At 45.3% G+C, this 14,512-nt stretch overlaps 1 protein-coding gene across 1 annotated transcript in view; it reads left to right on the forward strand.

Moving 5' to 3' along the window:
• The window catches only part of SLC29A3 (solute carrier family 29 member 3), a 57,677-nt gene extending 44,050 nt beyond the window's left edge, over positions 1-13,627 (forward strand). Inside the window, exon 6 of the mRNA XM_030203416.1 lies at positions 11,732-13,627. Coding sequence (XP_030059276.1) covers positions 11,732-12,395 — 664 coding nt within the window. The 3' untranslated portion in view covers positions 12,396-13,627. The remainder of the gene's footprint in view (positions 1-11,731) is intronic.
• The last annotated feature ends 885 nt before the right edge of the window (positions 13,628-14,512 follow it).

Consider the following 14,512-nt stretch of genomic DNA (forward strand, 5'->3'; position numbering starts at 1 on the left):
ACCTAGGGGGTCTCTTACAAAGGTGTGCTAGCATTTTTAGCATGCTCTTAGCTATGTAGACGCATATAATGTTCCTGTGGGCATCTACGTGGTTAGCGCATGCTAAAAATGCTAGTGCATCTTTGTAAAAGGGGCCCTTAGTTAGTTAGTTTAGGGCACATAACTTGTAAGTACACTGAGTGCCCTTGCTATCAAGAAGAACTGTGTCAAAGACTTTGTATAAGTATACCACAGCTAATGTTTTCCCTCAATCCAACTCCCTGATCACCCAGTCAAATTAATCAGATGTCTCTATCCTTTGGTTTATTGTCTATATTTGGTTCTCATCAAGGGCTACGGACTGGTCTAATAATAACCTTGGCCTGAACACAGACCTCTTTGAATAAATACCGGAGGTGAGAAGCCCTTGTTCTACAGCACAGTATTCCCAATGAGTAGCCTTCATTTCGAAACAAAATGACCCATTCCAGAAAAACACAATGTTATGTGCTTTGAGTCCGAGGTTTGCACTTGTGAATTTTCTTGGATATGACATGAACAGGTTCAAGACAGAGCTGTTTCCTAGAGCTTTGTATACTTGATTTATGGATGGCAGAATTTTTAAAACAGCATATGCATAGTATCTTTCATCATTTTTTCTATTTATGTATGTCATGTGTGGATACATATTCATTGTACAAATCTTGCCCTTAATCTCCCAGAAGGTAGTTGTATTACAGTGGCAGTTTTTTATTAATAACCCATCTGTCTATCACAAGGGTGTTCTACATATGTATGGTTAAATGTAGTAATGACATGTATTGCTCCTGGAAGTAGGTTTAAAGGTAAAATTGTAGTCCATATATTTGTCTGGGTTAGTGATGGGGAGATAACTTCATATTTCAGTGAGGGTAAATATACCTGCAAGGATTGCACTTTTAGCCCTCAAGTGAAACTAGCTAGCATTACAATCCTTGCAGGTTTATTTGCTGAAACTACTTTAATTTGTGATTAACAGTGTGTTTGATAGCTTTTTCATACAAACTCAAGAAAGGCATGTGTGCTATTTCAGGAGATTAATTTTACAAATTAGGTATAATTTACATACATCATCATTGCTGAATAGCTTTGGTGCTTCAGTAAGAGATCCCAACCTACAAACTATTTGATTTTTTGTGTGTGTGTGTATTTGGTGCAAATTATATTTTGGTAGGTAGATGGTGTGCTTCGGCCTACAGTTTAGAGTGTATATTGCATAGATCTGGAGAAATTCTAGGGTAGGAATGTAAATTCTAGTCATGTCACCAACTTTGGATCACCATAACACAGGCACATTCTTTAGAGGCTTATGACTTTTACGGGATCTGTTGAGAGAGATGCTGTGAGTTACCAAATATGATACGGTTTGTGGAGATCACAGTATTAAGAGTCATTAATTTTGAGGTAATATCTACAAGTTGAACTTGAACCTACAAAATGGTTAAACTTTATTAAAATGTTGTTAAAACTGAGGCTTAACTGTCTGAGACATTCTTAAGCCAGAAACTACCAATTTGACATATCTGGAGCTTTTGATACAGGGAATTTTTGGAAAAGTATATGAGTGGATTGGGGGGTTTCTTCAATGCAGGAAATACTGTGTTTAAAAGAACAATGCTTTCTATAGTTGTTGGAGCTCAGTGTATGGGGTTCCACAGGGTTCACCACTATTGCCAATTTTTAAAATATTTTTATGAGCACACTGGGACCTCTGCTAGAAACTTCTAAATGCCATTTATTTTCTTTTGCAGATGATATTATTTTAGTTCCATTATATTTGAACACTGAGGTCTCTCAACACCCTGAGTTTGGAATGTATTGAGAAAGTTCAGGCTTGGGCTACTAGTAACTTATTGCTCAATAGTGAAAAAAACTAGTTTATTATATATCAGTAATTCCCTGTTAGAGGTTCCTAAATACTTAAAGTTGAAATCTGGTGAACAAATTGATTCTCCGAGAACAAGCAGGCTAATATTCTCACAATTGGGTAAAGTGACGCTGCGTTGCCCGGTCTGGAGCTTGTATCAAGCTTTTCACAGAGCTTTTTTGGAGTGCAAGATATGTGAGTGCCTTCCCGCCCATCGCACAAACACAAGACCAACAGTCTTTTTACCGTGGTAAGGAGAGGACGCGGTTTTTAACCTCTCCCCTCACAGCTGCCGGTTCGGTTCTTATGCCTTTATGTCCTTTTTAAATTTTCTTCACTTATGTGCCCTGTTGGATTCTTTCTTTTTCTTAAAATTTTCCCTCTTTTACCATGGCTCTGTAGGCCTTGTTTAGGCCTCAGTTCTGGTGGGGTTTTTCCCTTCATTTTTCTCTGGTGTTTCATTATTTCAGCACCATCGAGCCTCACCTTTTTCCGTCGGGAGCCATTTTTGGTATGACCACATACCTCTTCTAACTGTTCTGTGTCTTCAAATTCAAGCCAGAATCCAGTTACTCAAAGTGGCTCGCAGGGAACTCTCTTTTTGGCGCCATCTGAGGCCGCGGCATCAGCATCTACATCTATGGTGTCAGTGTCAACGTTGGTGGTTGCATCGCTACCTGCCCCGTCGTCGGCCACTATGTGAGTCCCTGGGCCTGACAGTTTTCGGCACCAACTTGGGGAATAAGGCTTCACTTTCTTTGTCGGTGTCCAGGACTCGATACGGATACCATGCACTGCCGTCGGTGCCAAGGAAAGTCAATATGGATCATCATGTTGATATTGAGGACCATAGGTACAGAGGATTGTCGGCATCAAGGATTGATGTTGGTACCAAAGATCTTTGGTCATATGGTCTTCGAGGATCTGGCATCTATCTCCTTTGTGCCTCCAAGGCACTGCAGCATTGGTGAAGTGTCTCAATCCCAGGAGACCTTCCATTTACTACCGCTGCAGGAGCCTTGGAGCACCAGATCTGCTCCTTGAAGACTGGCCACCGAGTACATCAGCATCAATGGTGCTTGTGCCAGACATGCTTCTCCACTAAGCCTGTGTGATCACTGCTTCAGCCTGCGGTTCCAAGCTGTTTTGCTTTTTTCAAGAGGCATTGACGTTGAAGGTGCTTGCACCTGCCATACCCCTTGACATCCAAGCCTCGATCCCAGGGCATTGGCATCGAAGGTGCTTGCACCTGCTATGCCATTTGTATCTGTTCCACTCTCTTCTAGAGTATCTGTGTCGAAGGTGCTTGCGCCTGACACGCCTCTTGACATATGAACCTCGATTCCGGGACATAGGTGTTGAAGGTGCCACGCCATTTGCATCTGCTCCACTCTCTTCCAGAGCATCGGCTCCACTCTCTTCCAGAGCATCGGCGTCGATGATGCTTGCGCCTGACACACATCTTGAGAGCCTTGATCCACATTGGTGTCAAGGGTGCTTGTGCCTGCTGCAATTTTTGTATCTGGCCCTGCATGGTCCTCAGCCTGTGATGTGGCCTCTGCCACCGGTGTCGCCTACGGCACTGGGGTCAATTGATGCTTGTGCAAGCAGTTTAATGCAAATCGAGTCTGGAGCCCTATCCTCGATGCCCCTTTCGGGGTCCTGCCTCTTCTCGGGCGAAGAGGACTTGGTCTCAGCCCACCCAGGGCTTCCTCTCCAGGTGCCCAGTGCTTCCACCGGCAGCGTTCCAGGTGCTGTGGAGGACTTGCAGCTCAACTGCATATCCTCACAGCCTTCTCCGGGGTGATTCCCAGGTCCACCCTGATCCATGTAGGGCCTTCGCTTCAGGTGCCCAGCACTTCCACCAGTTCCTTCCAGGTGCTGTGAAGGACTTGCAGCCCATCTGCATATCCTCACAGCCTTCTCCAGGGTGACTCCCAGGTCCACCCCGATCCATCAAGGACCTTCGCTTCAGGTGCCCAGCACTTCCACCGGTTCCTTCCAGGTGCTGTGAAAGACTTGCAGCCCATCTGCATATCCTCTCAGCCTTCTCCAGGGTGACTCCCAGGTCCACCCCGATCCATCCAGAGCTTCCGCTCCAGATGCCCAGCGCTTCCACCGGCTGCCTTACAGGTGCTGTGGAGAACTTGCTACCCATGTGCATATCCTCACAGCCTTCATACACCCTGATCCATCCAGGGCTTCCTTTCCAGGTGCCCAACGCTTCCATTGGCTGCCTTCCAGGTGCTGTGGAGGACTTGCAGCCCATCTGCATATTCTCACAATCTTCTCCGGGGTAATTCCCAGGTCTACCCCAACCCATCCAGGGCTTTCACTTCAGGTGCCCAAGGCTTTCGCTTCAGGTGCCCAGCGCTTCCACTGGCTGCCTTCCAGGTGCTGTGGAGGACTTGCAGCCCATCTGCATATCCTCACAGTCTTCTCCTGGGCAACTCGAAAATCCACCCCAATCCATCCAGGGCTTGTGCTCCAGGTGCCCAGTGCTTCCACCGGCTGCCTTCTAGGTGCTGTGGAGGATTCGCAGCCCATCTGCATATCCTCGCAGCCTTCTCCAAGGTGACTCCCAAGTCCACCCCGATCCATCCAGGGCTTCCTCTCAATGTGCCCAGCGCTTCCACCAGCTGCCTTCCAGGTGCTGTGGAGGACTTGCAACCTATCTGCATATCCTCACAGTCTTCTCCTGGGCAACTCCAAAATCCACCCCAATCCATCCAGGGTTTGTGCTCCAGGTGCCCAGTGCTTCCACCGGCTGCCTTCCAGGTGCTGTGGGGGACTCGCAGCCCATCTGCATATCCTCACAGCTTTCTCCAGGGTGACTCCCAGGTCCACCCTGATCCATGTAGGGCCTTCGCTTCAGGTGCCCAGCACTTCCACCAGTTCCTTCCAGGTGCTGTGAAGGACTTGCAGCCCATCTGCATATCCTCACAGCCTTCTCCAGGGTGACTCCCAGGTCCACCCCGATCCATCAAGGACCTTCGCTTCAGGTGCCCAGCACTTCCACCGGTTCCTTCCAGGTGCTGTGAAAGACTTGCAGCCCATCTGCATATCCTCTCAGCCTTCTCCAGGGTGACTCCCAGGTCCACCCCGATCCATCCAGAGCTTCCGCTCCAGATGCCCAGCGCTTCCACCGGCTGCCTTACAGGTGCTGTGGAGAACTTGCTACCCATGTGCATATCCTCACAGCCTTCATACACCCTGATCCATCCAGGGCTTCCTTTCCAGGTGCCCAACGCTTCCATTGGCTGCCTTCCAGGTGCTGTGGAGGACTTGCAGCCCATCTGCATATTCTCACAATCTTCTCCAGGGTAATTCCCAGGTCTACCCCAACCCATCCAGGGCTTTCACTTCAGGTGCCCAAGGCTTTCGCTTCAGGTGCCCAGCGCTTCCGCTGGCTGCCTTCCAGGTGCTGTGGAGGACTTGCAGCCCATCTGCATATCCTCACAGTCTTCTCCTGGGCAACTCGAAAATCCACCCCAATCCATCCAGGGCTTGTGCTCCAGGTGCCCAGTGCTTCCACCGGCTGCCTTCTAGGTGCTGTGGAGGATTCGCAGCCCATCTGCATATCCTCGCAGCCTTCTCCAAGGTGACTCCCAAGTCCACCCCGATCCATCCAGGGCTTCCTCTCAATGTGCCCAGCGCTTCCACCAGCTGCCTTCCAGGTGCTGTGGAGGACTTGCAACCTATCTGCATATCCTCACAGTCTTCTCCTGGGCAACTCCAAAATCCACCCCAATCCATCCAGGGTTTGTGCTCCAGGTGCCCAGTGCTTCCACCGGCTGCCTTCCAGGTGCTGTGGGGGACTCGCAGCCCATCTGCATATCCTCACAGCTTTCTCCAGGGTGACTCCCAGGTCCACCCTGATACATCCAGGGCTTCCTTTCCCAGGTCCACCCCGATCCTCTCGGCCTTTGCTCCAGGTGCATTTTCTCTATACACTTTGTATTTTCTCTCAGTTACTTCTTATGGTTCCAGTACACTTTCTGTTCTTGGTTCTGTCCCTTCCCAATCTCTTTCTCCATCTGAAACCACTGTATACTGCAGGAACACATTGCCCACCTTGTGCTTTCATCATTGCACCATCTCTTTTGTCTTCTCCCTTCTCCTTAGCTCAACCTTCAACATTTCCTTCCTTCCTTCCATTCAGTCATCTCCATTCTGTTTGAGTACATCTCACCTTTGTCGTTGCCATCATGCCTCTCCTACTCTTCTCCTGCTCTCTGCTGGGGATATCAATCCCAATCCTGGGTCTCCGCATCAGCTCTCATCCTATTTGTGCAGGTCACACCATGATGTCTCCAATATAATTTCTGTTCCTGTCCTCTTCCCTTCTTCTTTGCTTTTCTCATGTGCTCTGTGGAATACCCGCTCTGTCTGCAACAAACGTTCCTAAATCCATGACCTTTTTATCTCTCATACTCTCCATCTGGTTTCCCTGACTGAGACTTGGCTTTGCCCTGAAGAGACTGCTTCAGCTGCGGCCCTGTGTCATGAAGGTTACTTTTTCTCCCATACTCCTCGCCCTGTCAGCCGTGGAGGTGGTGTCAGGCTACTACTCTCACCCTCTTGTTGATTTCAACCTCTTCTTCCACCTCAGTCTTACTGCTTTTTCTTCCATCGAAGTTCACGCCATTCGTTTATTCACTCCTTTACCTCTCCGAGTAGCAGTCATTTATCGACCCCCCCCCCCCCCCCCCCCGATAAGTCCCTTTCTAACTTTCTCACTGACTTTGACACCTGGCTTTCCTTTTTTCTTGAACCTTCATCTCTTTCCCTCATTCTTGGGGATTTTAACATCCAGTCTAATGTTCCCTCGGACTCTCATGCTTCTCAGTTTCTCGCTCTAACATCCTCTTTCAATCTTCAACTGTACTCCATTACCCTTACTTATCAGAATGGCCACTGTCTTGATCTTATCTTCTTCTCTGACTTCTCACTCTCCAGTTTCTGTGCCTCAGCTTTTCTCCTCTGACCATCATCTGATAACTTTCCCACTTAAACACTCTCCACCCCTGTCCCGTCCAATCTCCACCAATACATTTAGGAATCTTCAGGCTTATGACTCTTCTACTATGTCCTCCAGTGTTTCAAACCTCTTCTTAACCACTATGTTTATCCAAATCTGTCAGTGAGGATGTCTCTTCCTATAATACTATTCTCTCCTCTGCTCTGGATACTCTCACTCCTCCCATTCCCCATTCTGTAAGCTGTGGCAAAACCCCACCTCTATAATCTGCTACCTACATTCCTGTGCCCAATATGCCGAACGCCTTTGGCTGAAGTCCTGTGCTCATGCTGACTTCATACATTTCAAATTCTTGCTGACCACCTTCCCGTCTGCTCTTTCACTTGACAAACAGAACTACTACATCCAGTTGACACTTGGCGCAAACCCTCAACGCCTCTTTGCCACACTGAACCCAATCCTCAAAGTGCCTACACCTCGAACTACCCCTTCATTTTCTACCCAGACTCTGGCTGAATACTTTCATGATATGATTCACAAGATTAACCTTAAATTCTCAGCCAAGTCACCTCCACCGCTCCTTTCCTCAGTCCATTCTCTCAACCCTTCTTTAACCCCTTCCTCTTTTCCTTCCTTTTCTGAAATAACTGAAGAGGAAACTGGACATTTTCTTTTCTCCTTGAAACTAACCACCTGTTCCTCTGATCCTATTCCCACCCATCTACTTCTACTGTCAGCCCTTCTGTCATATCCTGTAGCTTTCACTTTCCACTGCATCTGCTCCTGATTCTTTCAAACATACTGTAGTTACACCACTCCTCAAAAAACATTCACTGTATCCTACCTGTTCTTCCAGCTATCGCCCCATCTCCCTCCTCCCTTTCCTATCCAAGATACTTGAATGTACTGTTCACCACTGTTGTATTGACTTTCTTTCAACTTAAGATATTCTTATCCACTTCAATCCACTTCGCCCTCTTCATTCAACCAAAGCAGCACTTGCTAAAGTCTCCAATGACCTGTTCCTGGCCAGATTCAAAGATCTATCCTCATCCTTCTTGATCTATTTGCTTCTTTTGATACTGTTGATCACCACCTACTCCTTGATATGCTGTCCTCACTATCTCTGTCATTGCACTTTTAGTGTATACTCTGGTGGATCCTCCTCCACTTCTGTCCCACTATCATTTGGTGTACCTCAGGGTTCTGTCTTGGGATCTCTTCTTTTCGCCATCTATACTTCTTCCCTTGGTGCTCTGATCTCATCCCATGGTTTTCAGTATCTCCTTTATGCTGATGACTCCCAGATCTACCTCTCCACACCAGAAATTTCAGCAGCAATCCAGTCCCAAGATTAGCCTTCCTTTCTGACATTGCTGGCTGGATGTCTCACTGCCACCTGAAACTAAACATGACCAAAACTGAGCTTCTTATCTTCCCCCTAAACCCATCTCTCCTCTTCCCCTATTCTCTGTCTCTCTGGATAACACTCTCATCCTTCCTGTCTCTTCAGCTTGTAACCTTGGGCTCATCTTTGACTCCTTTCTCTCTCTTTCTCTGCACATAGCCAACAGACTGCTAAAACCTGTTTCTTTCTCTATATTATCACCAACATTCGTCCTTTTCTTTCTGAGCACACTACCAAAATCCTTATCCACACTCTTATCACCTCTCGCTTAGACTACTCAGCTTGCTTCTCACAGGTCTCTCGCTAATCCGTCTCTCTCCCCTTAATCTGTTCAAAATTGTTCTGCATGACTTATATTCTTCCAGTGTTGGTATGCTCATATTAGCCCTCTCCTCAAGTCATTTCATTTGCTCTCTATCCGTTTTCGCATACAGTTCAAACTCCTCTTACTGACTTACAAGTGCATTCACTCTGCAGTTCCTCAGTACCTCTCCACCCTTATCTCTCCTTACACTCCTCCCCGGGAACTCCGTTCTTTGGGCAAATCTCTCTTATCTGTACTCTTCTCCTCCACTGTCAACACCAGACTCCGTTCCTTTTATCTTGTTGCGCCATATGCCAGGAATAGACTTCCCAAGCCAGTACGTCAAGCTCCTTCTCTGGCCATCTTCAAATCTAGGCTAAAAGCCCACCTTTTTGATGCTACTTTAACTCCTAACCCCTATTGACTTGTTCAGTACCCATGTCTGTTGTTATTCCCACCTTAGTATTTCCCGTATCCCTTATTTGTCCTGTTTGTCTTTCCTGATTAGATTTTAAGCTCTTTCAAGCAGGGACTGCCTCTTCATGTTCAAGTGTACAGTGCTGCGTACATCTGGTAGCGCTATAAAAATGATTAGTAGTAATAGTGGTGGTATATCACCAGTACTGGGTCAGATGCCATGTCTTGGCTGCAGCTTCCAACAGTAGTACCTCTACTGTGGCCATGTGATCCTTGGTGACTGTGTTTCTCTGCTTTTGTGTGTTCAGCGGAGGCGGGTGGCTGCCAAGTGCCAGAGAGAGAACCCTTTTAGAACACAGTTAGAAGGGCTCACTGCCCACATCACGGACTGCACGGCCGCCGTTGCATTCCCTTGTATCGAGGGGAGCAGGTCTCTTCTGCATCCCATCTTCCAGTCTCTGGCCCTCATGACCTGGATAATCGAGGTTTTGCATTAGCTTCCTGGCATTTTTCTGAAAGTGTCTCCACAGTCTGTCTTGATTTTCAGAAAGTTCACCTGGGAAGTGGTTTCTCTTTCCAGTGGGATAGGTTTGCCGTCTGGTAGGCATACCTTCTACATCTTTCTGAGTTTAGTCTACGTCGACTTGGTGGAGATTTGCCTCAGTTCCTTAGTGCTCTCATCTTTGTATAAAGGCTTCTGAGACCTCAACATTGGTATCCCCATTTCTTAAGCGCTTCCTTACGCTGCTTGTTTTCCTGTCGAGGGGAATTCTCGACCTCAACATGTGTGTTTCTGATGGCTTTGGCCCTGTCAGCAGTTTCATCTTTCATTGCATTGAAGTGGTTCTCTGCATGTACACTAGGTTCCTTCCTCAGGTTGTATCGGGGTTCGATCTACATTACTTGCTTCTCTTGCCTCCATCCTTCACTCAGTCTCATGCATGGGAAACATGTATTCCACTCATTGCACTGTAAGCGGACATTGGCCTATCCTTGATGCGGCCTCGGCCCCACAGGTTTTCTCCTTAGCCTTTAGTTACCTTCCTGCAGGAGGTGGCTTGCCATCGGGGATTGTAAAATGTCTGTTTAGCTACCTCATTTTTTCTTTTCTTTCCGCCAAGGCCAGGCTACCCAGAATAATCCTCTTCAGACTTGCTGTGTCGACACCATGACTGTATTGTTCACTTCTGTTAGGAAGTGTGTATGGGCTGTTGTGTTTTCTTCATTCCACACATTTACATCTTGTTCCTGCACTGGGTAGCATGCCTATGACAGCATTCCCATCACGAATTTGATGGAATATTAATGCACTTTGGATTCTAGAATTCGACTCCACCCGCCTAGACCTTTTTTATTCTTTCCCAGGCTTTACTTCCAACGGTTTGCTTAGTGGCTTCTCTGTGTTCTAAGCTCGCAAGGTGCAAGTAATCATTGGTGGTTGTTCCTAGTGAGCCTGGTAACTAGGGATTCCCCAATTGTAAGAATATTAGCCTGCTTGTCCTCAGAGAAAGCAAAAATACTTACCTGTAGCAGGTATTCTCTGAGGACAGCAGGCTATATATTGTCACATACCCTCCTACCTCCCCTTGGAGTCGCCTTCTATGCTATAGTATTGTACTGTTGGTCTCGCGTTCATGCGGCAGGTGGGAAGGCACTCGCACATGTGCAGTGGAGCATGTCTCGTGCTCCAGAAGAGCTCTGTGAAAAGCTTCAGACAAGCTCCGGACCAGGTAACGTGGCGTCGCATTACCCAATTGTGAAAATATGTAGCCTGCTGTCCTGGGAGAATAACTGCTATTAACTTTACTTTATGTGGCATCAGCTAAAGTATTAGGGGTCATTTTGGACACTGTTAACCGTGGAAAATCAGAATAACCGTAATAAAAGCATTTTTTTTACAATCCGCCAATTAAGATCTATAAGATCTTTTTTTTACCCAGAGCATTTTCGCCTGTTCAAGCTGTATTATTGTCCCAGGTGGACTATTGTAACGTGGGTACTGCTCACATGATTAGAAATAGGATTCAGTTCTGGCAGAATACAGCTGCAAGAATGATTTTTGGTTGTAAAAAAAATTTGACCATGTGATCCCGCTATTGAGGGATTTGCATTGGCTGCCAATAGATTCTTATATTGAATTTAAGGTGGTATGTTGGGTATTCAAAATAATTGGTTGCTGCCCTCAAACTCTTGTTCAGTTAATTACTTTTCCTAGTCATTCTGCCTCTCGCTTTGGATCATTAAAGTCCTTCTGTAACCCAAGTTTGTTTTAAACGCATTCATGAAAATTCGTTTAACTTTCAGTGTAGCACGATTTGGAATTCTATTCCAGTTCAGGTATAGACACTTCCTATTTATATGATGTTTAGAAAAACATTGAAAACCTACTTATTTAGCAAATATATGGAAAATTTGTAGTATATGTTTGATGCCATATTAGTTTTATCTGGATATAACCCGCTTCCAGGTTGTTTTAGTCAGGTTATAAAAACAGGAATAGCAGAGAACTAGGCAATTTTAAATTCCTATATTCATATTTCTGCTTTGCTACAGATTCTGTGACCTTGAGCAAGCCACTTCATTTGCTTGTTTTTGAGTTTATTAAATTACCAAGTTATTTATCCCACAAGTAGTTGTATGTATGTTCCTTAAACATAAGTAATGTAAAGCATTTTGGGATACTGTTCACATGGAAGGTGCTATATGGAAATAGAAATGTACTCTCTCTCCTTTTAGATACTACATGCGAAGTCTAGAGGAGAGAGCCTGCTTGTCTTCATCATTACCAACTAATTCCTTGGAAGAAAGGGCTGCATCTCAAAATTCTTCAGAGAACAGCCCAGATGACCACAGTATCCCACCACTTCGCCCCATTCTGAAGAAGAATGCTGTCTTGGGATTTTGTGTCTTCTATGTTTTCTTCATCTCAATCATTATTTTCCCAGCTATTTCCTCTAGTATTGACTCCGTCAACAAAGACTCTGGGAGTGTGTGGACCAATAAATATTTCACCCCACTCACATGCTTTCTTGTGTACAATTTTGCTGACTGGTGTGGTAGGCAGGTAACTGCTTGGATCCAGATTCCTGGCCCAAACAGCAAAGCGCTACCAACTCTAGTCCTGCTGAGAAGTCTCTTCATCCCCTTATTTATATTATGCAATTTTCAACCTCGAACCCATTTTGACAGAGTGCTTTTTCTGTTTGATGCCTATCCTGTAGTCTTCATCTCACTGTTGGGGTTAAGCAATGGTTATCTTGGCTCTCTGTCAATGATATATGGACCAAAGGTGGTGCCCAGGGAGCTGGCAGAGGCATCAGGGTTGATGATGTCTTTTTTTCTTAACTTGGGTTTGGCTCTGGGATCAGCCTTCTCTGTTCTGGTAGTTCATCTGATCTAGAAGGTGATACATATTGGAGAGCAATGCTTATGTTAATGACCACTTAACCCAACTACTTGTCAAAACCTCAGAGCAAGTGTGGATGGAACTGCTTCTCTTGATGGATACGGTGGCTGACAGGTGTGGTTAGTTACATGGTGCCAAGCCATTTTGACTCCTGGTAGAGGAAAGCTTCTGCATGCCTGTGCATCGGAACTAAACTAGCCTACTTTCCTAAGGAAAAAAGTTTTAAGATCACTGTCTGCCCTTGATTAACTTTTGTTTGCTGTTACTATCCACACACGATTTTCAGGTCATGTCAAAGGTGACATGAGGACTTTGACCATGTTCTAGTTCTTTCCTGGATTTATCTATATACATGGACCACAGATGCACATGTGTGAGCTTCCCAGGAAGTATGCTCTTAATTCTTGGTAGAACTTGTTACATTCTTTTTAATGCTCTTGTTTTGTTGTAAAGATGTGAAATTCTTTCATAGACAGCAATAGTTTCTACATAACTTGCATAAGTATTCTGAGAATCTGGTATATTTCTATTGACATGACTTTTATTCATGTGATGTTCTTCTCTTTTCCAAGAATGTAATCTACAAAGAATCTTTTGTCTATATAAGAAATGTCATGTAATTAGAGATAATCTAGTTTACCACAGATGTTTTTAAAAAGAAAAATTAGGCTTAGATGTATTTGGTAAAGTTTTGATCACAATCTGTTATGTGCTACGCATTTACTGAGACAACCACAGGACAGTGGTGGGGTCTATCATAAGAGAAGCATACAAAAACCACTCCATTGTTATACACTGCACTTCACTGAGTACCTGAATTTTAGTATCACTCTAAAGCAGCACTGCCTGGTTATATACCGTTGAATATCGGTGGCCGGCCCACTCAGCGTGGTTTAAATGGACCGGAGTCTCTCCTGATATTGGTCCCGAGTGTCAACAATATGGCCCCAAAAGTGACTTGACTAGGTTAGAGTGGGAGGTGACAAAGAGTAATGCTGAATGGAGTTCAGTCCAAGGAAAGGGTCATTACTAGTTGTGTGCCAATCTCATTCCTTTCAACATTTTTGTAAGTGACATTGTTGAAGGGCTGTCAGGAAATATTTGCCTTTTGTGGATGATGCCAAAATCTATGATACGGCAGACATCCTGGAAAGTGAATAAAATATGAGAGATCTAGTCAGGGCTTTTTTGAGGGTGTACTTGGGGGTACTGAGTACAGGCACCTTTTCCTTTGTCTGCTAAAATTGACTCATGGTCCTCATATTTTAATGAAAGAGCTCAGGCTTTACATTCAAATTCTGCCTTGTCATAGATTCTGTGACTGTTTGCAGGGGGCCTGGCTATTGTGGGGTGAGTCCCTCAATGATCATCCCACCCCTGAAGGGTGCCCTGGCATTTGAGTACCGGCACCTTTTTCGCTAGAAAAAACGCACTGGATCTAGTGAAGTTTTAGGAATGGTTTAGAGTTTTGGCAGCTAAGATTTAATGCTAATAAAAATGCTGGGTCATGCATTTGGGTTAGAAAAGAACCCAAGGGAGTCGTTCTGTGCACAAAACAGTGGGTTCTGGAGTTGGTCTTATCTGATTATTGTAGGATAGTCATATAGGTAGATGAGATGACATCAAACACCAGAGGGATGCTTGGATTCATAGGGAGAGGAATGAGTAGTAGGAAGGAGGTAGGATTACCTCTTGTGAGACTTCAGTTGGAGTGTTGTGTTCATGCTAAGTGCTCTTTCAAAAGGATATAAACTTGATGGAGTTGGGCCAAAGGGCAGCTACTAAAATGGCCAGTGATCTTTGTCATAAATGTTGGGAGAAAAGATGGCGAGACTCATTTAATGGAAAGGAAACTCTGGAACATGGGATCATAGGATGAGTTGAAAGGGAGATAAAGGTATGGAAAGCCTCCCAGCACAGGAGGTGGACATAAGAACAGTATCTGAATTCAAGAAAGCATTGGAATATCTCTTGAGAGAAGGATTGTAGAGCTGAGCATTTGGTGTGGGTAGACAGACTGAATAGGGCAAACAATCTTTCTGTTGTCATGTTATCTCTTTCTGTGTATTGGACTGTCTTGGGTCAATATTGAGCTGATGGCAGTCATTTTT

This window comes from Microcaecilia unicolor, chromosome 5, assembly GCF_901765095.1.
Source record: "Microcaecilia unicolor chromosome 5, aMicUni1.1, whole genome shotgun sequence".
Classification (NCBI taxonomy): Eukaryota; Metazoa; Chordata; class Amphibia; order Gymnophiona; family Siphonopidae; genus Microcaecilia; species Microcaecilia unicolor.